This window comes from Gavia stellata, chromosome 16 (genome assembly GCF_030936135.1).
Source record: "Gavia stellata isolate bGavSte3 chromosome 16, bGavSte3.hap2, whole genome shotgun sequence".
Classification (NCBI taxonomy): domain Eukaryota; kingdom Metazoa; phylum Chordata; class Aves; order Gaviiformes; family Gaviidae; genus Gavia; species Gavia stellata.
The window spans coordinates 5253667-5278609 of NC_082609.1; the positions used below are offsets into that span (position 1 = coordinate 5253667).

The 24943-nt window shown below is 45.9% G+C and overlaps 1 protein-coding gene across 1 annotated transcript in view; it reads right to left on the minus strand.

Moving 5' to 3' along the window:
- Nucleotides 1-11624: 11624 nt before the first annotated feature.
- Nucleotides 11625-24943, minus strand: part of KLHL3 (kelch like family member 3) — a 45612-nt gene continuing 32293 nt past the window's right edge. The window contains exons 7-15 of the mRNA XM_059825171.1: nt 24432-24548; nt 23261-23410; nt 20664-20781; nt 19725-19922; nt 18801-18902; nt 15966-16094; nt 12337-12477; nt 11979-12122; nt 11625-11724 (exon numbers count right to left, since the gene is read on the minus strand). Of these exons, the coding sequence (XP_059681154.1) occupies nt 11696-11724; nt 11979-12122; nt 12337-12477; nt 15966-16094; nt 18801-18902; nt 19725-19922; nt 20664-20781; nt 23261-23410; nt 24432-24548 (1128 nt within the window). The 3' untranslated portion in view covers nt 11625-11695. The remainder of the gene's footprint in view (nt 11725-11978; nt 12123-12336; nt 12478-15965; nt 16095-18800; nt 18903-19724; nt 19923-20663; nt 20782-23260; nt 23411-24431; nt 24549-24943) is intronic.

Genomic DNA, 24943 nt, shown 5'->3' on the forward strand with positions numbered 1-24943 from the left:
TGGGCAAAACCACCTGCTTTACTCCCCTGCAAAGTTATTACCAAAATTAACATTTCTGTCTCTCCCCCTTTTCTGAGAGGTTTTCTGTTACTGTTCGACGCTTGGGCTGCTTTGTAATTGAAGATACATGGATCTACTTCACACACAGATTAACGCATCACAAGACCTTCTACCCATATTTACATAAACTTCATAATGAATTTAAGGTGCAATCATAATAAATTGGCAATGAACAGTAGATGGCATTCCAGAGCGCAGCTGAACTGTGAATGGGCAGTTATGGGTCTCAGTCTTTGAGAATGGAGTAAAAATTGATGTTTCATGAAGTACCTTATTTACTAAAAATCAAATGAGCCATTACTTAGTAGTGTTCATCCTCTGGGGAGCAGGGAGGGATGAAAACTATCTTCAAATCAGTCAAGATGCTTGAAGCAAAATAAGATGATGTGGGAAGAGCTGGATTCCATGAAAGCCACTGCCTTAGCTCTAGTGTTTAACCAAGCCTTCTCTCACGCTTGATGCTGAGCCCTTACTGTATTTTAGACACCAATCACATGATCTTTTTACTCAAAATTTGCAAAGAACTAAGCATTAAAATCAGGAAAGCAAGAAAACAAATACAGACTGCGGGGTGCCAGGACTGTTTCCTATCCAGCGCTCCCCGCCTATACTAACCAGATGCATGTCTCGCAGGCACCATTTATCAGCCTGGGAGAGTACATCATCACAGGAGCAGGTATCTTTGCTGCAATACGTATTTTCTGCAAAGACTTATTCACGGTGTGGATTTGGTTCACAGCACTTCTGCTGAAAGCTCTGGATACGCACATGTACTCTTTTCACTCTGTACTTCTTAGGGGGGGGAAAGTATTTTGTCATTTGTTAGCACCAGATTCTTACCTCATGCCTTCTCCTTTGATCTAGGAACTAACTGAAGTGTCTTTCTCTTGCACAGAGCACTAAAAAGATCATACAGTTTCCCTTACCCAAATCTAGGTCTCCTCATGGATGAGGGTTTAAGGCTGTTTTCTGTGCAAGTTTAATATACCTACACACTTTTTTAACTTTTAAAGCTCAATGCCACCTTCAGCCTAGAAAAAAAAAATATTGAAGTTTGTCTTTAGGTAAGAGGCATTTTTCACTACCCAGATGGGAATTATCTTCCCTCTCCTCCCTGCACAAATGGCAACCTGATAAAATCTTTTATAATCTCTATCTATCCCCCTGTGAAGATAGGATCTTTGGTCTTTGCTGTGCTTCCCAACCTCCGTCTTTTTCTGCGCCACCTTTTAGACTGCCACTTGTCCCCCCAGCCACTGCTGTAGCTCAGGGGTCTGTGAACAGGGACATCACCCCGAATCCCCCTCTGTCACCAGCCCGCTGGACACCCAGTTGGAGCCACAACGTGCTCCCCAGCTGCAGGGCTGGCAGTCACTGACACCGCGTGCACACAGGGGACAAAGGGAAAGTGCTGAAGCAGTAAAAAAAAAAAAGTAATAATAAATAACATCCTGGAAACGAACCAGAAGAGCGGTATCACTTGATGTGTCATTCAGGACCACGTACTACCCAGAAACCCTGCATCAGCAAAGGGGCTGCTATAGCACCGATACATCACCCATGCTGGGACAGCCCGGTGGGAGCCAGAACCAAGACTCCCCCCTGCAAACGCGCTGGAGCCCCTCAGCAGCAGCACCTTGGTGGCAGCCAGTGCCTCGGTGTGTCCCACTGCAGCTAGATTACGGCGTGGAGCCCTACGTTCCTTCACAGCTACAGTATTTTGCCATAAACAAGCGCATTAAGCACTGGAACTAGGTTAAATGTAAAATAGCTATTCAGAAAAATATCCAGTTCCAAGGACAGGTTAAGCAAAGAGAAAGTCTGTGATGTTACATACTCAATGCATCATCTCTTTGTAAGAACACAGCCTCAACACTTAAAGGAAGGATCCCAGCGCTTTTTCTTTTTCCAGCATAAGTTATTAGAGATGTAGAGAGAAGGCACAAAGGAGAAAAACATAAGACTTCACTGTGACCTCGCACAAATACCACCACCTGCAAAATTCCTGACACTAGGCTCATTTGCAGCAAGAGGGGCTTGCATCCATCTCTATCCAAGCAACAAGCTACCCCTGCAACATGCATAACCCAGCACTAAGAGCTTCTACCCCTTTTGTACATACCATTTCTCCTGCAGCTTCATCCTCACTTAACATGCCCTCTCATCGGGCTGCGGAGGGTACGACATCCCCTGGAACCTGCTCCGGTACATCCCCTTCACAGTCGATGCTGCTTTCCATGACTTCCACCACAGCAACTTTCACAGAATCTACTCTCCTACCTGGTGGGACAAGTTGTTTGAGACCAACAAGCAGCATAAAGCATTTCTTGCAAAGAAAAAGCAGAAGGAAACCCAGAAAAGTGATTAAACCTCCCCTGCACAGAGCAGCCAGGGAAAGAGTGGAGGGATGTATGCAAGTCAAGCAGTCAACACCTACAGCTTCAACCAATTGACCACAGTTAAGGTTTAAGTCATCAAGCAGGTGTTCCTGCTTTAAATAATTCACTTCCACCTGGTTTCCCCACTGTTTTTTTTTTTTTAAGGTAGCTCCCTAACAAAGCAACTGCAGTCACTGCTTGCTCCCAATAGCCACCAGGATCAATTATAGCTATAGCCATTTTAACAGTTAAATTACCAGTGCTCCAAGCCTCAGTCTTCACATCGTGCTGAATGAGTTGTTTTACAATGATGATGTGACCTTTTGCTCTTGGAATTTGTGTCAACCTGTATATTAATAAACACTGGGCTTAAATAAGACTATAAAAATAATGGTTTAATTTCTTGTTAGATAAGCCAAACTATTCCAAATATCTCATATTCTTTCAAAAAGAAGCACATTTTTACATTCAAGAAACAGCTATTAAAAACAACATGTGTAACTAGTAACTGGAGTGATTTTTGAGACATACCACTTCTTTAAGACATGCAGTCCCCAAGGGCATTCACACTCCAGGCTCTTGTAAGCCACAGGCCTTTTAAACCTCCTTTTGCCTTTGCTCCATCCATTGGGTTAAGCCTGGACCACGGTGCACCACGGCACACACAGGCGAAGACATGGCCCACAGCCTTCGTTCTTTGCACAAAAAAGGGGAAATTTAAGAAGGATGGAGGAGAAGACAAAGCAAGTGAGTCATGGACCACCAATCTCATAGGACCCCGTCAGCTGATGGGTATGTTGGCAGGATGTAGTCAGACTGGAAGATGAAGGGAGAAGCAGCACTCAGAGTCACAGCCAGCAAGCGGTTTCCTACCATCAGGTTGGGTGGTAGAGATAGGTCCTAAAATCTTGGAAACTCATTTAGTGTAAGAGCCCTCAGCCATCTAAAACCCTCAAACCTACTCTGAACTTGGAAAGTCAATTTAGACAAAATCTAACACGGTCTATCACGGTCACCTTTCTAGGTAACCACAAATTAAGTGTCCCAGGTTGTTTTCCATTAGTCCACAAATTAGCTGCAACTTATCAACAGCCTTTTTTCCACTAACTGAGGTCTGTTATCACTTCAGGTCTGTGCAGCTGCCTCGGGGATTTCTGGGCACTGGGTCAAAACTCCAACACTCTGGCACATGACGTGTGCCCTGGGATGCTGCAGCAATGCGTTAAAGCGCATGTGATTACATCCGTCATGTATAGTATTGCGTTTAAAACTAAACCGATAACACGCAAAATGATAGTTCATTACACTTCCCTGACGCAGGTAATATTATCCAACTCTGAATTAAATTAGAGCTGTCTGGAAGGCTGCAGCTCTATAAATACTGTAGTCTCCATCAGAGACATTTCTGTCGTGAGAAAAAACCCCAAACCCCAGAGTAACTTGGCAAGGGGTCCAGCCTGGGAGGCGGAGGGGCTGCGTGCAATGTTTCCCGGTCATTAAGACCTGAGCCCTAATTTGGCTCAGGTGCCCGGAGCTCCAGCTGGAAGGGCGGCTGGCTGAGCTCCCCCGGCACACCAACAAGGGGACTTTGCAAGCGCAGGAGCCCTGCAAAGCTGGAAGCTCGGTGCCGTTCGCACCAGAGCTGCGTGGTCTTTTACAATAGATAGAGTAGGCAAAATGTTCCAGGTAGGAGAGTTGCAGGGAGGCGGAGTGGAGCACCAGGAAGAGATTTGGTTGTGAGTAAAACATAAAGTAAACCAAAACTTTCTGTCTGTGTGTGTCTCAGATCCGTGTGACTTGCCCTGCTCCTCTGGCAGAAAAACAGCCCAGTAATTTCTTGAGGTAGATTCAGGAAAGCTGAGCTGTGTGGGACAAAACACAGGGCAGAAAGAGATGCCCCTTCCAGGTCAAAAAAAAAAAAGGAAAGAAGAAAACAGGGTATGTACTGGGTTGTAATGCAATTAAAAATGCCTTATGAACAAGTGCAGTTTTTCTGATGTTGCCTGCACAGGTCTGGCAGCTGGGACTCACCAGCAGAAATTGCTTGTGCTTAAAAATCCTTAATATATATCAAATAAAGTCTTAGGGTTCATTTCTGTCTCAACACAACTCTGACTTCAAGCACCTGATTTAAATAATACTTCAACATTTCTCCAGCGGTACAAACTCACCATTGGGTGAGATGACATTGTAGAAAGAGTATGATGTAAAGAAGTATGAGAAGGACATTCAAAAATAACATTTAAACCTCTCGTGTTTAGAGAAAAAGAACAGATCCTTTGGGACAGGCGCTGTGCATCCTTTAAAGGGTCTCTTTAGAAGTTTTACTGAAAGATACTCTAACATTTTAAGACCTGTAATTTACTGAGCAATATGCTTAGCAGAGGACATGGAGATTCTCTGTGAAAGAAAGGGAAGGCGAAGGCTCATGGTAATACAGTTTGGAAATTGGGGCCAAATCAAATGCACTGAGCTTCAGCAGCTGTGCCAAATAAATCTCATTCAATTTGCTGAACAAGAACATTAACGTTCATCACTTTGGCAAGTTTCTCAGGATATTTCATGTCACTAAGTAGTTAAGTGATTTTGTGCTTGTTTACAGTGCAGAATAACATTATATGAAGCAATATCATTAGTCACTGAGCAACTGCAGGATGCTCTAGGAACCCCTGCGTGGTTCATGGCAAGGTTTCTCTAGGGCTCCTGTGCTTCCTACAGGCTATTTTTTTACAGAAGCATCCAACAGATTTTATTTTTTTTTAATTGCAATTATTCTTTGCCATCACCCAGCACCCTCAGCACGGCCAAAGAACAAGTTGCCAGCCCGGGGAGAAGCAATTTTGCCTTCTGAAGTCATCACATCCATGTCCCATCTCCAGGCCACATCGTCGCTTGGAAAAAGGAGGTTCTGTGCAAACTTCCCGCTACAGGTCAGGGAACGGGGATGCAGAGAACACCTCTTTGGCCGTATTTATTCATTTGGGTCTACAATTAAAGAAGTACATCTTTTATCAGATGTTTCCAATTTCCATAGCTGAGGTTGACTCCGTTTCCGGATGACTCATGTACCAAATTATCCAGTATTGCTGTTGCAGAAGAGGCATCTCTCATCCTGGGCTGTTTCAAAATGCCTGCTACCCAGCGACAAAAAAGGGAGCTGTTTTCTGAGCTTGGAAACAGCACCTGAGGCTGGGGCACCCAGCCTGAGAAACACGTGGGTGCACGGGAGTCTGCGGGAGAACAACAGGAGAGAGCATCACCTCCGAGAAGTTCAGGGGACCAGCTTGCTTATTGGAGAGAGCATTTAGGGGGGATCAAAGCAAGTGTCTTTCAGCAGGTAACAGTCTCAACATCACCACAGCTCACACATCAGTGATGCTCCCTGGAAACAGCCCTCCTGCAAGCCAGGAGCGGGAGAGCTGCGCAGTGTACCAGCAGAGATGAGGTGGGACCTGAACTTGCTGGGCTCACACGTGCTGCCCAGTACAGCGATGTGGGGAAATGCCCAGTTCGGTCAGGGACCGGAGTTGCTCCGCCGTACAATCCCATTGGGTGAGTTTTCCCCATATTTCCTTTCTATTCCTTTCCTCGCTGCAAAAGCACTTGCCGTTTTGGGGTGGATGAGATAAGGTGGGAGACACTGCTCTATAGTCCTTGCCCTGCCAAGGGTGAAATCTGGGGTGTAACACATGCCAAAACGTTAAAATGTAGATTGCAAAAAGAAAAAACAATAATAGAAAAAAATCCAGGCAGGAAAATCAAGGTACTGAGATTTCTTCCTGTATTGCAGAAGATTTTCTTCAGCCGCAACTTCACAGGTTTGTAGATTCACCAGTTTAAACATGAATAAAAAGGAGCCAACTGCACGGGAGACAAATAATCTTGAAATAAAATAAGGAATAGTTGCAAAGTCCCCCAGCTGCACAGAGCAACCCACAATACATCGTTACCTGGGTTCATCCAGCAATTACATTCCAGGATCCCACGTGGTGAATTTGATGTCATACGTTGTTATTAAGAGATGAGGCGCAAGGAGCATTTCTAGAAAACTAGAGACCTCAGTGAGACGTACTGTAAGCGTTAAGACAAAATGAGCTGTGATACCTGTTAAATGGGTTGATCTTTCCAGTGGTGTAGGAAATGTGTTACTTTATGGTGTTATTAAGAAATATTGAAGCCGTGGGGGTAAACTCTCCTTTTTCATGTTTTGTCCCTTCCCAATCGCATTCACTAAAGCGTCCTGTCTTCTGCCATCAATGCCCCTAACCACGGGCTTTCCCACCCCAAGGGAAACACTCTTCTCCTGCACCCCAGCAGCCAAACAGCCTTAAATTTCCCTCGGAAAAGGAGCAGCACAGACCCAAGGAGAGCGTCAGAGCCAGACGTCAGGGCAGCATCCCCTCCAGCATTTGGAGCTCTCTGCATCAGCACGCCTGACCACCGCTGCCCCACTCCAAAGGACACGAAGTAAAGTCAGGGTATGTATTTGCTGTAATTAAAGAGGGGAAAAAAAAGCCACGTGGAGTGACGAGATTGTTCTTCACTGTCAGAAGCTGACGGAATCAAAACAGACCCAGAAGAGTTTCATTAGTCCAGTTTTTATTCAAATTAAAGGATGGGGAACTACAATGTGATTTTCTTTTATAATATAAATATGCCAGTGAAGAATATTTCTTGAGTCGTTCATCGCACTGGACAAGACAGCTGTCAAGAGAATTGCTTTGCAAAGCCCTTGGTCCTTCACACTCATGCAAAAAAATCTTTAGTTGAAAAAATTAGCTTCAACAGTCAACCGACTCGTTAGGTTATACTGTCAGCTACTGAACCAACAAAGTCTGTTTCACAAAAACAAAGAATTTCACACCCAGGTAAATTATTTCACAATCGTCCATTATTCTTAAAGTGTTTTTTTATACATAAAATATACAAATTAAACTTCTCAATATTTATTTATTGTCACTGTAGAGGAAAATAATTTATAAACCCATAAACAGAGATAAAGGCAGAGGAAAAAAAAAAGTAAATTCACTCATTTCCAGACTATAATGTCTAACACACTCCCAAACGCTGTAGCTTTGAGCAACAAATTATGCTCATGTGGCTGTGATTAGTGGGGATGATGTCAAGCCAGGGGGGCAACTGCTTTGATACTACATTTTATTAGTAACGAATCCCAAAGGTTAAAAATGAGCTGCATTTATCTGTTGAACCATCATGTTAGCCTGATGAATAGGCATCACACATCGCTGGATATTAAGGATTTTGGTCTCCACACACTGCAAACGAGAGAACAGTATTAAGCTTTCATGGTGGTGTCATGCAAATGCTGCCAAGTATATTTATGGTAATTACAGTGCTGTACACATCTGTACAAAAAAATATTTGGATAAACTGAATGAACTGAAAATTGGTTTTAATCACCCCCAATTTATCTATTAGGCACAAATGGAAAAGATGGACTTGATTCAAACTTGTTTAAACAACAGATCGCTTGAGGCAAATCTATCCTGCTTTACACACGCTTGCCTGTTTTGCAAACCCAGCAGCGTGTGTACCCACACGCGATGCTGTTGGGTTTTCCGGCCGCGCACCCCCGGGGATGCTTTCTCCGCAAGAGCAAAGTCACCTTGGGGAAACCCACGGCCAGAATCCCGCAGGGGGTCAGCGCACGTTGACTCCCACAAAGAGCCGACAACAGAAGAGGGCTAAGGAAAGCCTTCATATTCACAAAGGACCATTGCGAGGAAGTAGCCTGAGTTCGGTTTGTAAAGCTTTTACAAAACCTCCTGCAATAATTTCACTGGTTTTGGCAGCCTGGGGGGTTTGCACGCGTGCGCCGTTGTGTGCTTGGCATCCTCCATCTTCAAGCTGCGCCGCGCTCACGCAGGAGCCGAGAAACAAAACCACTGGGAGACAGCTTGTCCACCAAGCCGATCGGGAAGCAAACACATGGCACAAGAAAATTAAATCAGAGTATCGAAATCGCTGTAAAATAACTAATAATCTAAGAGCGTACTGGTGACTGAGGTAATGGATTTCAATTTATCTCACAATGTTGAGCCCAATGCTGTCCTTCTACTATGTTAGAATCAAGGTAAGAGCTATCCCAGTTACAACACTTAATTTCTTGTGCAGAAAACATACAGATTCACACCTACATCATGGCCAGCAAAAACTGCACTGGAGTGTAAGAATTAGATCCAGAATTTAACAGAAGTGTCATTGACGACCATAAAAAGCAATCCAAAAAATTATTTAAAATTGTCTTATAAAAATATTTACAGTAAAATTTGTTAGCGCTAATGCTACGTTTTCAGTCCTAGAAAAAGGCAATCTTTAAAGGATCTGGCTCAGGTGCTCAGAATTAACAATACAAACATGAAACCACACAGCACAGACGGACAAATTCAAAAAGCATTTCAAGGGGGGGGATACAGCTGGTTCGTCACGTGTTACGGTTGTTCATATTGCATAGCTGGAAAACGAGGTCACTTGACTTGCATAACACTGCAACGTTTGAGAAGGAAAGAAAGAAACGTGTCATTTGCCATGGAGAAGAACTGGCTGCAGCCAGGAACACCATCACGCATCCCTGGCAAGGGCTGCGAGTCCTAGCGCTGTCCAGCAAGCCGCAGGTCTGGGCCAGCAGCGGGCAGAAATGCCATTTTACAATAGCACAAAACCACCAAAAACTGTTTTGCTTATAAGCAGAGAAGGTTTATAAAGAGATGCAGAGCAGGGGAAAAATTATCCAACTTTCAGGCATATTTACTGTTCACGGCATCTAACAAACACAGCAAATTTCAAACTTGCATCTCTATAGCACTACCTACTAGTTTTTATCTCTAGCCCAGAGAAACTCTTAGTCTCTGGGTAACATTTGCCTTTGCTCCAGTGATGCTATGAGTACAAGAAGGTTAGCTGGTAACTGTTTCCAACTATTGAGCTGTAGTTGGGCTATATAGTAGTTATTTAGCTTTACATTCCCTATGTCTATACCAGACCTAACGAGGGCCATGCGTGCCCAAATGCTTGTCCACCTTTGTCCAGTCATCCCAGTCTAAGAGACGCTAACTGACCAAAAAGCTTTGCCTGCCCCATTTTATCCTCTATTCCCACCGGCTGCCTGAAAGGGAAACACCTTTTGGTGTTTGCTTTTGGGGCAGTGAATTTGAGTCAGTCCAACCCAAGGCATCATCTTGCTCACGTCACCGTAAAGACGCATCTCAGGACTCTGACCCGAAGGCAGCTGCAGTCAGGGACATGTTCCTACCGGCCTCAACAGCTTTTACAGTAAGCAACGCCTCGTAAAAGAGCAGCATGTCATACTACTATTTTGGCACGTTTCACTGCAGATCGTAGAACCCAAAGCAAAAGGTTTAAAGGGTATTATAGAAAAGACTGATTTTTTTATTATTATTATTTTCAAGACCTTTGAGCTGACATACAATGGAAGGGCAGACATCAAGAATAATACTGCCATTTCTTTGGACAGTTTGCTTTTGTTTGTAAAAACAGGAACATCCAAAGAGGAGCGGGTGCTACCTAACGTTCCCCAGGAAGGTCAGCCCCCTCTGTGGGAGGTGACGCAGCAAAGGTGGCTGCTGTTTCCCCCCCCCCCAGTGAACAGGCACCCATCTTACAAGGACCGTGTCAACTCCAACACTAAAAATCTACTTATTTACAGAAGTAACACACTTCTCTACAAAAGCTGCACAAGGTGATATAGCCTTAGATCCCTCTGAAATATTTTTTTTTTTCTTTTCTACTGTAGAAGGTCACATAGAAGCTTTTTGATAGGAGATCTATGGAGAAAGAAACCCACAGAACAACAGTGGTAAGTGCTGGAGCTTGACAGTAACGTGGGCAGATTTGGTCCTGCAGGCCAGCTGCCCACTACAAAAAAGCCTCAGCTGATCTAGAGGGAGGGAAAACAAAAAACAACCACCCACAAAGAAAAAAAGAGGAGAGAAAAAAGTTCCTTTTAGCTGGGGAGTCTTTTGGGAGTCCTCTCCTGCATGCAGAAGCATACCAGAGCTCACAAGGAGACACAAGAAGGTATTTTAAAGTCAAACGTCATCTTAAACAGAAAGCTTTAAGAATCTAGGATGTAAGCAAGACAGGTACCTTACAGCTGCATCTAGATTTGTCTGTTTTGAATAATCTTATGAATTCTTCATACTAATAGAGGAACGCCTTCAGTACGGGCAAGATTAAAATAGTAATTACAGTGACAGTGATTACTTAATCTCCATACTCTGGAAGCATTAAAACACTGCAGGTATTTTACCTTGCTCATTAATCACTGCTTGGGTGACAGAAGGTTCTTGCTGTATGCAATGGCTCTACATTAATGGCACCATAAGGTATTTCTCTTAATATATAAATGCTCTATTATGAAATGGCATTGAGATGCTGGACAGAGCTAGAACTGGGGCTTTCAGCACAGCTGAAATGCATGGGTTGGGAATACTTTCTATTCAAGCAACATTTGTTTCACAGGAGCAATAAACCCCATCGGAGCAGCACATGTTTTGTGGGGTTTTGAAGTTTTGTGGGGTTCAGGTGCTGAGACTTCAGCCCCAGGGAAGGCACTGCCCAGCAGGTCCCATCACGTACAGCAAACAGCATTCATGGCAAGTAGAAAAATCACATGGTATTTATTTCCACCATACGACAAGCATTTCAGGGATACATACAGTAGTCCAGTGGCATATACAAACGTATGACAGACAGTGTCACACTCAAGCCAGAGCACCCTGTTCCAGTCCATTTCTGCTGACTGCTTTTCTTGGTTGGTACTCAGAAGTTTCCACTGCCAGTAGTAAAGTCCACCCTTTAGGCACAGTGAGTAAATAGTTCAACCGATAATGTGCACGGAGCATCAGTAGTGAAGAAATCCAGAAGTGTTCATTTTTACTCACATGCCCAAACGTAGCAGTTCTGTTTCAGACAAGAAATTCAGTGCCTGCAGTTCAAGCACAGTGTTTATCTCAGGACGCTAGCCATTGAGAAGAACAGTTGATTGCACCACAGATAACAAGCAACACCTCGTGTCTAGCATGGAACGTGTCCCCAGAGGGATTTTCGCTTTGCTACACAATCCACCGCAGAGCAGATGATGTTTGTAACGTATCGCTTGTCATGCTAAGATGTTAACAGCAATGAGATGGGTCAAGTCAGAGGTCAGTCATCTTCCCAACACCACCTAGCTGGATCCACTTCACTTCTGCTCCTCGCATTGGCTTGATCGTGTGTCACAACGGTTTGTGAATCACAGCCACACCTGTTGTAAGAATGGACAGACAGACACAGTTATCATAGGAGCAGCTCCTGGGCTGCAACGTGGCTAAGACCATCCCACAAAGCCAAAGTCTAGCAACAGGCTAGCAGAGGGAGAGAGGTATCTACTATTTCTGTGAAAGTTTGCTCTACTGAAAGCCACATAAAACATACAAAAATGTAAGATTAAAGCTTCAGGAGGCACAGCCCTCAAGTTTATGAATGACCCCAGCTGTTGTCAGCTCTCCGACTATTTACCTGCATAACTTCTCCCCGTGCTCATGCTGGTTGGTAATAACGTCCATTTGTCTGTGATGGGGTTGTAGTATTCCACCGAGGCCAAATTGCAGGAACCATCATCTCCTCCCACCACGTAGAGGAGACCATTCACCGCACACACACCTCAAAGCAGAGTGCAGACGGTTAGACACAGGCTAACTCATCCCCCATGACATGTCGCTTGCCACTTTCTGATTCATTCCCAAGCAGGTAACTCATCTTCCATTTTTACCACTTCCTTACAACACTGATCACTTACATCACTAGCACATTAGCCGCATTAAAAACCACACAGACAACTGCAACCAAACGCCACAGAAAGGCTTATTGTGGTTACCTGCATTTCTTCTACACATATTCATGTCTGCTACTTGCTTCCAGGTGTTTGTTCCTGGATCATAGACTTCCACGCTCTTCCTTACTAAGGGACCGTCGTGCCCCCCGGTAGCGTACAGCAGCCCGCTGAGAACACCAACACCTGCCGAACAGAGCCCAGCGTTAGCCAAACGTATAGGGGAAAGGGTTGCATGTCCCTGGATCTTCTACTGGGTATTGCCTTGGCCTCTCCAAGGCATTTCCAAACCATGGGCCACATGTACCTCAAGATCACCTGGGACATGGTCAACTCTCCACCCAACCACCACATGACACTACAGCAGACCTGCGCAGTAAGGCCTGGCAGATGTCGTATCTTCCAGGGCTGCGCCCCTTCTCAGGTAGATCTTAGTCTATCTGAGATCAATAGTCTAGTCCCACGACATTCATCTGCCTTTGTTCAATCTCTTTGGACTGACTTGTTCTCTCTTCCCTTTACCTCCCTGACCACTGCATCCCACCCCACCTCATCCCTATCTGCGCTTTTCTGCCATGGGGCCCTTTGCTTTTATAGCCTGATTCCCGCTTCCTGGAGCTTTATTTTTGCTTTTCTTGCTGCCTTTGTGCCACACGGCTTCATCCCTTGGACACTTTTCCTCTTCTCAACAACTTACTGGCTCCAGTTGTTGAGGCTGCCGTTGGGTTCCTCTCCCCCCACTCCCACCCCGAAATATGGCAGCAACACTTGGCACAGACAAGGTGCCTCCAAGGCCACCTTCCCAGCCACTTTCGCAGGCCCCTGGCTCAATCTCTGGGAATGACAGGGATCTGAAGGGTGCTTCTGCCTAATATTAAGTAAATTAATTAAAATGTTCACCAATCCATGAGTGTTAAAACTTCCAGCAACATATCTTCTTTAATAGGTTCAAAGGCCTCTATTAAAATTAACAAGGTGGGATGTTAGTACAACAAAAACATAGATCTGAATTGCATCATTTCAACCACGGGCATTAAGCAGCGGGATGGGCCCCATGCCCTGAAGATGGACTCGTGCTGACGACTGAGGGAAAGGCACAGAGCCGGAAAGGCGTGCGCAGGGAGAAGAGGGGCCCTGCCAGCGTAAAACCGACAGCTTTTCCAGTTGGGCCCTGTGCAACTATCTTTCCCATTTGCCATGTGCAGCACAGGGAAAGAAGAGCACAGGAGCAGCGTTGCAATGGCGAGCCAGAGAGCAGGCACCATCTGGGCTTGGGAGCTCCTGTGCCGTGAGAACATCTCCTGGTGGCGTGTCACATCCCCAAAATGCAATGTGTCACATTGGTCCGAGTCTTGCCACGGTCAGCAAGAGCACGGACCACAGCAGTCTCCGTGCTCCACCTGCAGGACGGCACCACGAGGCGGGGAGGGAAACCATCCGAGCATTATTGCTCCTCCCTCACCCAAAAATGGGCCAGCACCTAACCGAGACTGACCGATGAATTAAAACTCCGGCAGGCACACCGCTGTTTGGGGGACAGGAACACTGCCGCAGGTCTACCACCATCACCTCTCTCTTCTCCAGATTTTCTTAACTTGCTACTGCTGGGTTTGGCTTTGACCAGCTGTCTCTTGCTGCGCCCAGAGGTGTTGAAATCCCAGGATGACGTTGGGATTCATGGTTCATCTCTGGCAAACACTGGTAATTAATCTCTAACTGCCATAAACATCCACCTTACTGGGCCAAATTCTCCGCCTGGTTGAGGTACTCCAACGTGCACCGTCTAGGAAGAGCAGAACACGTCCCAGTGTACGTCCTGGCCCCAGACCTGCTGCCTCCCAGTTGACTGGGGAACGGGAACTCACTTAACTGGTGAGGAAAGCCTACTGCATGAGCCCAGCAGCCTGGGTTTGCAGCACCTTGGCATTTGACTGTTTTCAGCTGCTAGCGACAATTTTATACTTTTTAGACACAATTTCATAGTAAACTAATTTAAGCAAGTGGGAGAGTAAAAGAGTTGGAAACACTCTGAGGCTTCTCCACCTAAAACTGCCTCCCTGTGCGGGCGAGACGGAACGTCCCTGCCAGGAGGGGAAAGGGATTCCCCCGGCTGCTCCAGCAAACGCAGGTGGGCAGCACCCACACATCTGCACAGCCCCACTGCCTGGATTGGGGTCACCCCAGGGACTCGGGGACACCCGTCCCCACCTCCGCTAGATGTCAGCATCGGAACGGCAATGCCGGCAGCTCGGAGCACGGCTTCATTTATGGAGCTGTACGATAGATCGTGCTGCAGCACCACTTGTGATGAGTGGCACTGGGCAGTCCCCTCGCCGGTGCCTTCTGGAGGGGCATCTGGGTGACGACCAGAACTTGAGGAGCTCAGCTTTCAGGTTGGGAGCAGAAAATTGCAAGGCTATTTGGCAGACAAGCAAGAGCATTCCTAACAGTGGACTTGCCGTGTGGAGATGTATGCAAAGCAGTGCTCAGAGCAGAGTGTTTCAAAGACAATTCACTAAAATCCATCTCACTACAGACACAAACTATTTTGCCGTGTTTCGTCATGCTGTCAACAACACAAGATACTCATTCTGTTCTCCTACAAGGGTCCAATGGGCTAGGTTTAAGCATCAAGCAGGTACTAAAAGCTTCCTCAACTGAATTCAAACCAACAGTGTGTGACCATATTTGCCTCAGCTGGAGCTACAGAAAAGGTATTAAAGCGAGAAAAGACAGCCAGTGTGTAGAGAGCAGTCTCCCAGCCGCCCAGCTCAGAAGGAAATTCCCACCGCAGCTTAACCTGCAGGGTCATTTCAGCCCACTCGCAAAGGGCAGCCTCCGGGCTTGGCTACCTCTGGGCAACCGCCACTTCGGCTGTTGTAAAATGAGAACTGTGCGATTTGACATCAGGGGGGACCCACGGCACACACTGAGCAATAGCACCGACATGGACACATTCCCTTTCATCCGAAGACGATTTTAAAGGCAATGGGTAAGAGCTTTTATCCCTTTCAGAGAGGAACAGCCACAGAGAGGACAAGCGCGTACCTGGCCTAATGTCACACAGTAACTTAGAAATCATCAAGACTAGAATATAATCCTTTTTACCTGTCCTTTCCTCTCATCCTCCAGATCACCAACTCTTGCCAGCAAAAGGTACACAAAAAACTAGCTTAGCAGGGGCAATCCGAGATTAATTTTGTTACCTCGATTTGGTCTGCACATCACCCACTGCAGATGTACTTTGTGCTGCAAAGCACCCACTGGATGCTGGCAGAGAAGATCCAAAAGGAAAATCCATCTGACAACTCCCAAATGACAGAAGAAAAGGAGGTGCAGCTTGGCTTTCCAGTCCCTGTCTGAGCCTGCAGCTGGTGATTTGGAAAGATAACTCTTTGCTTACAAGTGAGACGCATCTGTTAGCAAGGCTACTTAGAAACACTGAACATTATTTCATTAATTCAGAAATTAATTTCAATTTGGCAGATTTTAACAAAGTCAGAAGAGCTGCTGAGAGCTTCCAAGTAATTATGTTTTTTCCCCTCATGGGAAGGAGGGGGAATAACAGGTTGCACTTGCCAACCTAGCAATGCCAAAACACACTTCTTCCTTTCCATGAGCAGAGGAGAACCCAACGATTACCCACTCTTAAGAAGACATCTCGGAGGCAGTACCTGCACCGCTGCGTCGAGTGCTCATGTCAGCTACGTAGGTCCATTCGTTCGTGGCTGGGTTATACTGCTCAACGGTACTAAGGCACTGACGGGACGCTCCATCATAGCCCCCCACGGCATAGAGCTTACCTAGAAGAGACACATGTTGGCATCGGCATTATGGCTACGGCTGATCTACGTTACCATCGTGCCTGACGGCCCCAGGCGAGGACAGATCCTGGCTGAGGGAGGCCCTGGGAGGTGTGCCTAAACCTGCTGGGATGTCTGGGGAAAATCCTACCGAAAGGATCTGAAGTAAACTCGCAGACAGGCGGGATTGTTTTTAAAGCTGTTAAAGCTGTCAACTAAGACAAGGAAGTAACAAGACACAACAGCTTAATTAGAAGCCAAAAGCCCAGAGGGTTTTCCAAATGACTTGTTGGCCCAGGAGAAGAGGTAACATCAAAGCACATTCTGCTGATTGAGCATTTCCTCCTGTTCAGGTGCCACAAGGCAAGGTGTGCTGTCAAAGGTCAATACTGAACATTAATTACAATACCACATGAGCAATAAATATGCAACAGCCTTTTATGTTAATATAATACCTGCATGGAAACCTAGACCTGATTTTGAAGACCCTGGGCCAAATCATAACCAACCAATGCTGCTAGCACAGCTGAGGCCAGCCTGCTCACTCATGCCAAGAGATCACAACACAGAAACTACCGCAGGAGACCCTCACAGCATGGTATATCTGTCCCTCCCTACCTCAACTCAGTGAACGCTGGACAACATACACCTAGCGAGACTGGAAAAACACAGTCAGTCACGGGACTACACCATACATGTAACAAGGGTGATGCTCCACCATGTCCTCTGTTCACAGACCTGACTGATAAATCTCTCCTTATCGCCCTGTATCACCTACCAGCTCCTTTTGCATTTAGGCAGTAAACTCTCTGGGCAGAGAGGGTTTCTTTGTGTTTCTTTACTAGACCACCTAGCACAAAGGCATTCTGGTTCTAGACCAGGCCTCCCAGACACTGCAACAAACAACCATTAATAAAGTTCAACAAATAAGTAGGAAATTTCTAACCCAAATTTTTGTACAAAACCCATGAATAAGACCAATTTTCAGTTCGTAACAGCAGAGCCTGGCCACAAACGAGCTATGCAATTCTTTATCACACAAGACTCCCACTAGCAGTTATCTACTCTCTCGTGCTTTTCCATCCTCCTGTTTCCTTGATGTTTGCAAGGCTCAAAGAACAGGTCAGCTCTTTTCTTTCTCATGGTCCTGCCTCTGACCCCTGTTCTCCCTCAGCTCCACTCACACCTTCCTCGCTCGGGCTGTGATCATTAGGAGAGGTTTGCAAGGATCAGGTTTGCGACCGCGCTCCTTCTCCATCTTCCTGTCTCTAGAAACATTTCAAACTCTTATTTGTGCTGCTGTTTCAACCTGCCTGCTGTTAGTCAATGAATCAAGGCAAGAGTGCCAGACAGAGCAAGGCAAGATAAAGTTCCCTGGCTGGCATCAATTATTAGATATTTTCAGTACCCACAGACATCAGATCAATCTTCATCACATTCAGATGAACACTGTGGATTAACTGCAGGCTACAGCTTGTTCCCTACACCAATATGATGAGCTCTTCTTCCCCATCACACACCCTCGTTTTTTTTATCATGGACTCCAGCGTGTGCAACACTCATTTGCACTTTCAAACAAAGCAAAGGAAAAGGATTTCATGTGTCTCCAGTAGAAAACCTGTCCATAGAAATGCATCTCTCAGGTAGGGACTTAGGATTTGTTCCACACTCGGATGACTGACCCGCTTTAGCAAATCCCACTGACTACCAGCAGCCCAGAGCTTCACAAGCAAGAGCCAACTTTGAAGGAGATGCTCCTTAAATATGCAAATTTAGCACAACCACCACTATTTATTCTGAATTTATCTCCCTCCCTCTTCTCACATAAACACATTTCACGTACATAAACACATTTCATGTATTTCCCATGCACACAGGTCACACCAAGCCACTTCAAAGCGCAGTTTATAACAAGGCTTGTGTCAGCGGCTGCTCCGCACTGTCCTAATTGGAAACTGCTACGCCACGCTAAAGACAAGGTCAAATAAAACCCTTCACTTTCTTCAGAACTGATTTTGCCAAAGGAAGAAAAGGTTCCTACTTAAACTGCTCTTTCTCCTGGTTCCAAACCAAGCTGCTCAGTTCCAGCTCACTCGAGTTTGGTGCTGACACATAGGTGCCAACAGCCACCGCGATCCCTCCAAGCACCTTCTCCTGCCACCTCGCCCCTGAGCTGCTGCAGTGTTAAATGAGCTGCTGCTCATTTACGAACCAGAGCAAATCACGCCGTGCGTGCCAGCCAGCTTGATGTCAATAAACACAGGTTTTAGTATTCCTGCCAAACCGCCAGCTTGGGACCGTAGGATGAACTATGCTCCTGTTTCTCTCACTGAGTAGATTTTCTGTGACGGGTACTCCATCCACGCAATGTCTGCTGGTGGCAACAGCATACCCTGCACAATACCATTTGCTTTCACCAGCAAGAAGCAGCTTTGAATAAGGATTCAAAGAAACCTGCACACACCTAATGGCATTCACAGGAGGCATGGGCTGGTCTGATATGGGTCTGAGGCTCTTGGAAAGCTACACATGATTTTTCACTAAGATAAAGAGGAGAATGGAAAAAGCTGCAGCGATTACGTCATATAAAATAAACCTTTACCAGCTAAAGCTAGTCTAGAGAACAGTTCCTGCAGTTCCCTCCTATTGCACTTAAACGTTCAGGCTTCTGTTTGACACAGTAACATTTACTGCTGATTTTCTTACCCTCCACAACTCCAACTCCAACACTGCTTCTTCTTGTGTTCATGGGAGCCACAAAAAACCACTCATTGGTTTTATAGCTATAGGCCTCAACTGATGCCAGACCTAGTTAAAAAGGGGATACACAGGTTTTCTAATTAAAAAGAAAGAGAAGAAAAAAAGATTGGTGTTGCACTTTCATCTGCCTTCCACCTCCTCCCAAGCCCGTAATTCCCCCCACACTCCTGCAACCCCATTTTCTAGTCCCTTGCCTTTCAGGCTGGGGCCAGCATGTCAACGCCACTTCTTCAGCAGCTGGAAAAATTGTTACCCCATGGCCCCTGCCCTGGGACTGCTGCCCCTCCGATGTGCTGGGGACACCAAGGTGGAGCAGAGTTCAGATTCCAAGCCCAAAAGTCCCACATCCTTTCAAGCACTATGAAACGTCCATGCAAAGGATTAAAAATTCCCCCAGACCCCGTCACATTGTGCTCATCACCAGCTGAAATCGTGAGTTTAGGGCTTAACCAAGTGGCAAAGCTCTACAGCAGAGGCAGAGGTGTGAATCTAAACATGCAGTTACGCCAAGAAAAATCCCCATAAGATGCCTTGCTGGCATTTTATTCATGTTGCTATGAAAAACTTAACTAAAACAAGGAAAAAAAACCCTTTTCAGTCCCGAATAAGCATATTCGTATAGAGAACAAGACTGAAAGAACTGTATCCCTAAAGAAAAAAAAACTAGGGTGAGATACTCCGCAATTACTGACGTGTCAGAACACGAATATGGTTACTTACAACACGCAGGAAACCCAATCTCTGGCTCTTTCCCTACCAAATCATAGAGGGAGGGTGCAGGAACCTCACTAAAGCTTTGCAGTCTTTGCAGGGGTCTCTGAAAACATTTTTTCGGGTCAGGCACTGCCTGGTTTTCGCTCAGTCACCTACCAGTGCTGCCATCGAAGCCGCCCACTGCATACAGGAGATCATTGAGCACAGCTGCGCCTAAAGTGCTTCGTCTTTCCTGCATGCTGGCTATGGATGTCCACTGGTCCTTCACGCCATCGTACACATCAACCGTCCGTACCCTTAAAGATCCGTTAAAGCCCCCGACAGCATAAACGTTGCCAGCCATAAATACCACACCTGATAAAAGAGGAGAGAGATTTTACGGAGGTTTTACAAACAGCTTGGGAAGCGAGTATCATCAGACATCTGTCAGGGTGTGTCAGACAGCAGGGAAGAGCAGAGCGTGGGCAAGTCTTTGGCATTTTCTGCAGGTTAAAAGCATCGGAGCCTAGTATGATAAAACATACGTGTCATATGGAAGGTGAAAAGCACAAAAACACCCAGCAACATAAGGCACAGATGGATTTCACACCTGAATGAGTAATTTTCTGAGCCAGAGAGGACACCAAACGGTGACCCACATTCACAACCCTCTCAGATGTCTTCAGAGGAACACTCCCAACTTACAGATCTGCTCTCCATCACCCTTCAGCACCGAGACAACCTGACTCAGCTCCTTTGATTTTCACTAGGAAACCAGCATGGAAAACTGGATCCCTGTAGGCTGCCAGGCCAGTGGGATGGGATGGGAGGAGGGGAAACACTAATGGAGAAGCATCCAGGAGAGAAAGGGATGAAGGGGAGACAGTGGCTACGGAGGGCGGCCAGGCACAAGCAACCCCTCTGGAGAGCAGGGCATCCACCTGAACAAGAAGGATACAGGTGCGTAGGGAAAGAGGAGGAAGGAATGGCAAAAAGAAAGAGCTGCTTGAGGCCAGGGGCACAGAGGAGGGCTGAAGCGACGACTGAGGACATCCGTCCAGCCCTGAAGAGCTGCACTGGGAAAATGAAGGAGGCTGCAGGAAAAGTTCCCGTTACCTGCTCTGCATCTCCGGGAAGGAAGCTCAGCAACCTGATCCCACCGCTCCTCCTCAAAATCATAGCACTCCACACTGCGAATGGCTTTGGGCGCTTGCCCGCCCACCACGATCATCACCTGGAGAGGGAAGATGAGAGCTAGAAAACCTCAGGCACCAAGCCCGGGCAGCTGCTCTCTGCAAAGAAACCATCGGCACAACCTGGTCAAGAACAGCTGCCAAAAACACGCTGCAGGCCCACTAAAAGCCTCTGCAGGGGCGGGGGGTATCTCCAATTTAATGCACACTAAATACAGCAGCACCGTTAACCATTCCTCACCATCTCCAAGGTGGGCAACCTGCCCTATTTCCCCCCGGGAAACGCAAAACCGCTTTGCACCATGGCACATGCAAGACTCGCTGCAGAAGTATTTTTAAGTGAAGAAGATTCCAGCATAATTTCCAGAGCCACCCCACTGTTTAGTCATTATCTCCATGGCAGTGCTAAAAATAATCAATGCCACTTAGCAAATAAAACCTGACAGCTGTATTGCCACCTGCGGGGAAGACGACACTCCGGGAAATCACCAGGACTATTAAGACCCGGGGTGCTGGGCTGCCGAAGGAAGTGATTTGTCAGCTTCATTAAGGCTTTTGGCATAACATGTATTGATGCAAATCCAGTAATTAAACCATAAATTCCTTACGGATAGGGAAGATCTATGGGAAGGTGATCGAGGGCAATCTCAGGAGCACAAAAACCACTCTGCCAGGTCAGGCTAAAGGTCTGTCCAGCCCCAAACCCCATTCCCAGCAATGGCAAGCAGTGGATGCTGGTGGAGAAGTGACAAGACACTCAAGGGCTGCTCATCGCTGCTAAGCCCCAGCTGGGCACTGCAGACCAACACGTGCACAGGCAGTGTCCAAACCACCTGCATCTACAAACAGCTTGACCTGCACTTTGTTCTGAACACATTTCCTTCGACCCTCCACAGCTATCAAGAGGGAGGATTTGCTCCCCTTATCACAGCAAATCAGCGGGAACAAACACTACCCAAGACAGTCTGATTTTTACAAGGCCAAGGAGCTGGACGCAAGATAACAGGGCTTCAAATATAGTCAAAGAGTAGATGGGAAACTGGCTTTAGCCTCTGCAAGGTGGCTGTGGGGATAAGATCGTCACTCGGGTAATGAGCTCAACTCCCATCACTGTTGCTTTAAAAGCACAGGGTTAGACAGCAATTGAAAGAATTTGAAGGGTATGAAAATAGTGGACTTTGATCTACAAAGATGAGAACGTGACATCAGAAAGCAAATTGAGTCTAAATTAGCAGCCTGACTACTAGTTGTGTAACGGTCTCCTAGGGAAAGCTGCAGAGCTTCACACGATTACGGAATTAAGAGATTTCACGGCAGACTGTAATCCCTCATCAGTGGGGCCAACAGACCAGATGAAAGTTGTCAGTAACAGGATTGCTGGAAGATCATCACCTTCTCCCCTTCCTTTACAGTTAAAAAGAAGGGAGGAGAGACCTGCAGAAGACTTGGGCTTGTACTCATAGGTCATGCTATAGAAGATGTTTAGAACCTCTGAACTCACCCGTTCACTGTTCATTTTCATCCTTAACTACTTTAGTCCTTGAACAAGTGTCACGTCAGCCCTTCGCGATACCCCCAAAGCTACGTTCTCCCAACTTCATCTCAGTGCCAGCAGGCAGAAAGAACACAACATGCCAACACGCTCTGCAGAACCACAATTTCTCAGTGGACAGTCCGATATCTAAATATCTGAATAGTCCCTCATAGCATACATCTCATACACCATCCCACAAACCAAGCTCCCTATGATTTGTGCTTAGAAAAATAATACACTGTGGTTTTGATGTCTTACAATCTCCAAAATGCTTATTAATAAACTTCAGCGACAGTCTGTTGAGAGACATCATGCCAAACTGCATTTATCTCCAGGGCACACAGAAAATAGTTTCTGTTGTCATTTTTTTCTTCACTAATAAAGCGGTGGCCAGAGCATCACATGCCTGCAGGATAAATGCAGGGAGTAACAAGGCTTATTTATTCAGTAGCTGCTTTGAGTCTATTGAAATTCGCTTCAGACTTCCTGCCCACGGGTCTGGGTGCCGTTGTTTCCTGCATTCCTGGCTTCCGATTATGGATACGGGAAAAGGAAAGACACCTACTGTGACCCTCCTCAGCAGGGCTCCGCGACAGTGCTACAAGCCAGCAGAAACCTCAGCCAACACTCCGAGCACTACAGGCAACTGCCTGCAGCCGCTGCCGCTCCACAGGTCAGCGATTCTCAAGCCGCAGCTCCAGGAGCAGCAGACATTCCCACTTGTGGCTCACAAAATATTTCAAGAGCAGACCTTTGCCCCTGGGAGCAGAGATATTGCTTCTCCTAAGGGTTTATTTAAGTTTATCCAACTCAATTATGTATCTTGGGTGGGCACAGGCAATACCAGAAGAGGGAGTAAAGCACTTCAAAGGATGATCACAGAGTTAATAAGTAGTAATATGGCAAGTATGCAATCTCCTTTCAAAGACAGAAAATGCCACCAGTAATACGGTGTGAGGTGACACGAAGCGATGAATTCGGCTTACCTTTGGCAGGCTAACGGGAGTCCTCGGCTTTGTTCTGGGATTCTTTATCAGTTGCCTTTGATCCAGAGGAAGCAAATGATATTTCATGGCCTCGATAAGGAAGTCTTTACAGGTGTTGTTATTCTTGATTAAAGCTTCTTCTTCAACTGTCTGAGAACACGCACACACATGAAAAATTATTTAAACTGAAGTACTTGGTGGCACAGGTCACAAGTTTTGTAGAAAGGATGTAAAACCTGGAATTTCTCTTCCAAAGTACCATTAAAAAAAATAATCCAGAAACGAACACAGACTTCCAGCTCTTCCCAAAGAAACACATGCAGTAACATCCAAGCTTCTCACTTTTTTCCCAGTATCACTCACAAGTAGCAGTGCTCCCTCTATTTTACCACCCTCTGCCAGACACTTAACTCAGCAGAGGAGAATTCACCAGAAACCTGGGTACAAAATAAGTAATTTCTTTTATTTGAGTCAGAATTTCTAAGGAGAGGAAATATCTTTTACTCAATCAGAAGATATAGTTGAGAGAAAAAAAATACATTATGGGTTCATCTTGTGAATACCAATTTTTTTTCAATTGTATTGATATTTTTTTTTTAGACAGATGATAAAAGCATAGTAGTCCAAGAGCCCACATGCCAACCCCTTCTTTGGGGATTCTCAGCTCATTATCAAGGCCCAGATCCCAGGAATGAACTCGTCAAGAACAATCTCTAAGTCAGACTAAGTCAGCGAGCATCTCACCTGCCAGTCACACAGACCCACCTCCATGCGCGGAACACACTTAAGCCAAAAATTATCACACATGACGTGTTTTTACCAAGTTAAATTTACCTGTGCATTAGGGAAAAAAACTGCACAAGCTTGTAACACCACCACCTGGGTATTTTCAGGGTGAAAAATCCCAAGATATTAACTTCTAAATGCCTCCACCAAGAGGGGCAGGAGCTCCGCTCTCGGCACTGCCTGGAAGAGCACAGGTCACATTTACAAGAAGGTTTCTGCACACCCACATTGATTTCAGAGTCCACCCAGTTCTTCCTTTCATTCCTCTGTTCACAGGCTCAGCGACGTGCCAAATTACCCATCTCAGACACAAACAGCCAAGCCATTGATTAAGGAGCTACCACCAGCTTAAGTGCAAGTATTAATTACTCATTTGCAGACTAACCTGTACAAGATAATCTCTGGGCAAAAGGGGTAGGCGAACGTGCTCCATCAGTTTAGCCATGTGCTCCAAGCGAGATTCCTTCTCATAATTTATCCAAGAAATAACCGCTTCAAAGACCTACACAGATAAAGTACAATTAAACGGAAAAGAGACAACTGGCTTGCACAGTCACCTACCCAAAATCAGAAGCATTGCGATTTTACAATATCGAAGGAAGGAGGTGCAAGATCTCTATCAAACAGATGAAAAAGTCGTGACTATGCACAGAGCGCAAGCACCACGGCAGTGAAGAGGTGAGCTGATCATGCATATTAATAAGCAACTTCACATCTAGATGTGCTGTATCACTCTCAAAGCTAAGCGTACGTCCAGGACAATCATATACCTCTTGGACATTAGCACTGGAAGGCAGCCAGGAAACTTAATTAGCCTGCTGACATTTGCACTGGACATTATTCATGAAATCGGCCACAACGATTACTCCTGATAACAGAGATCTCCCCTCCAGAGGC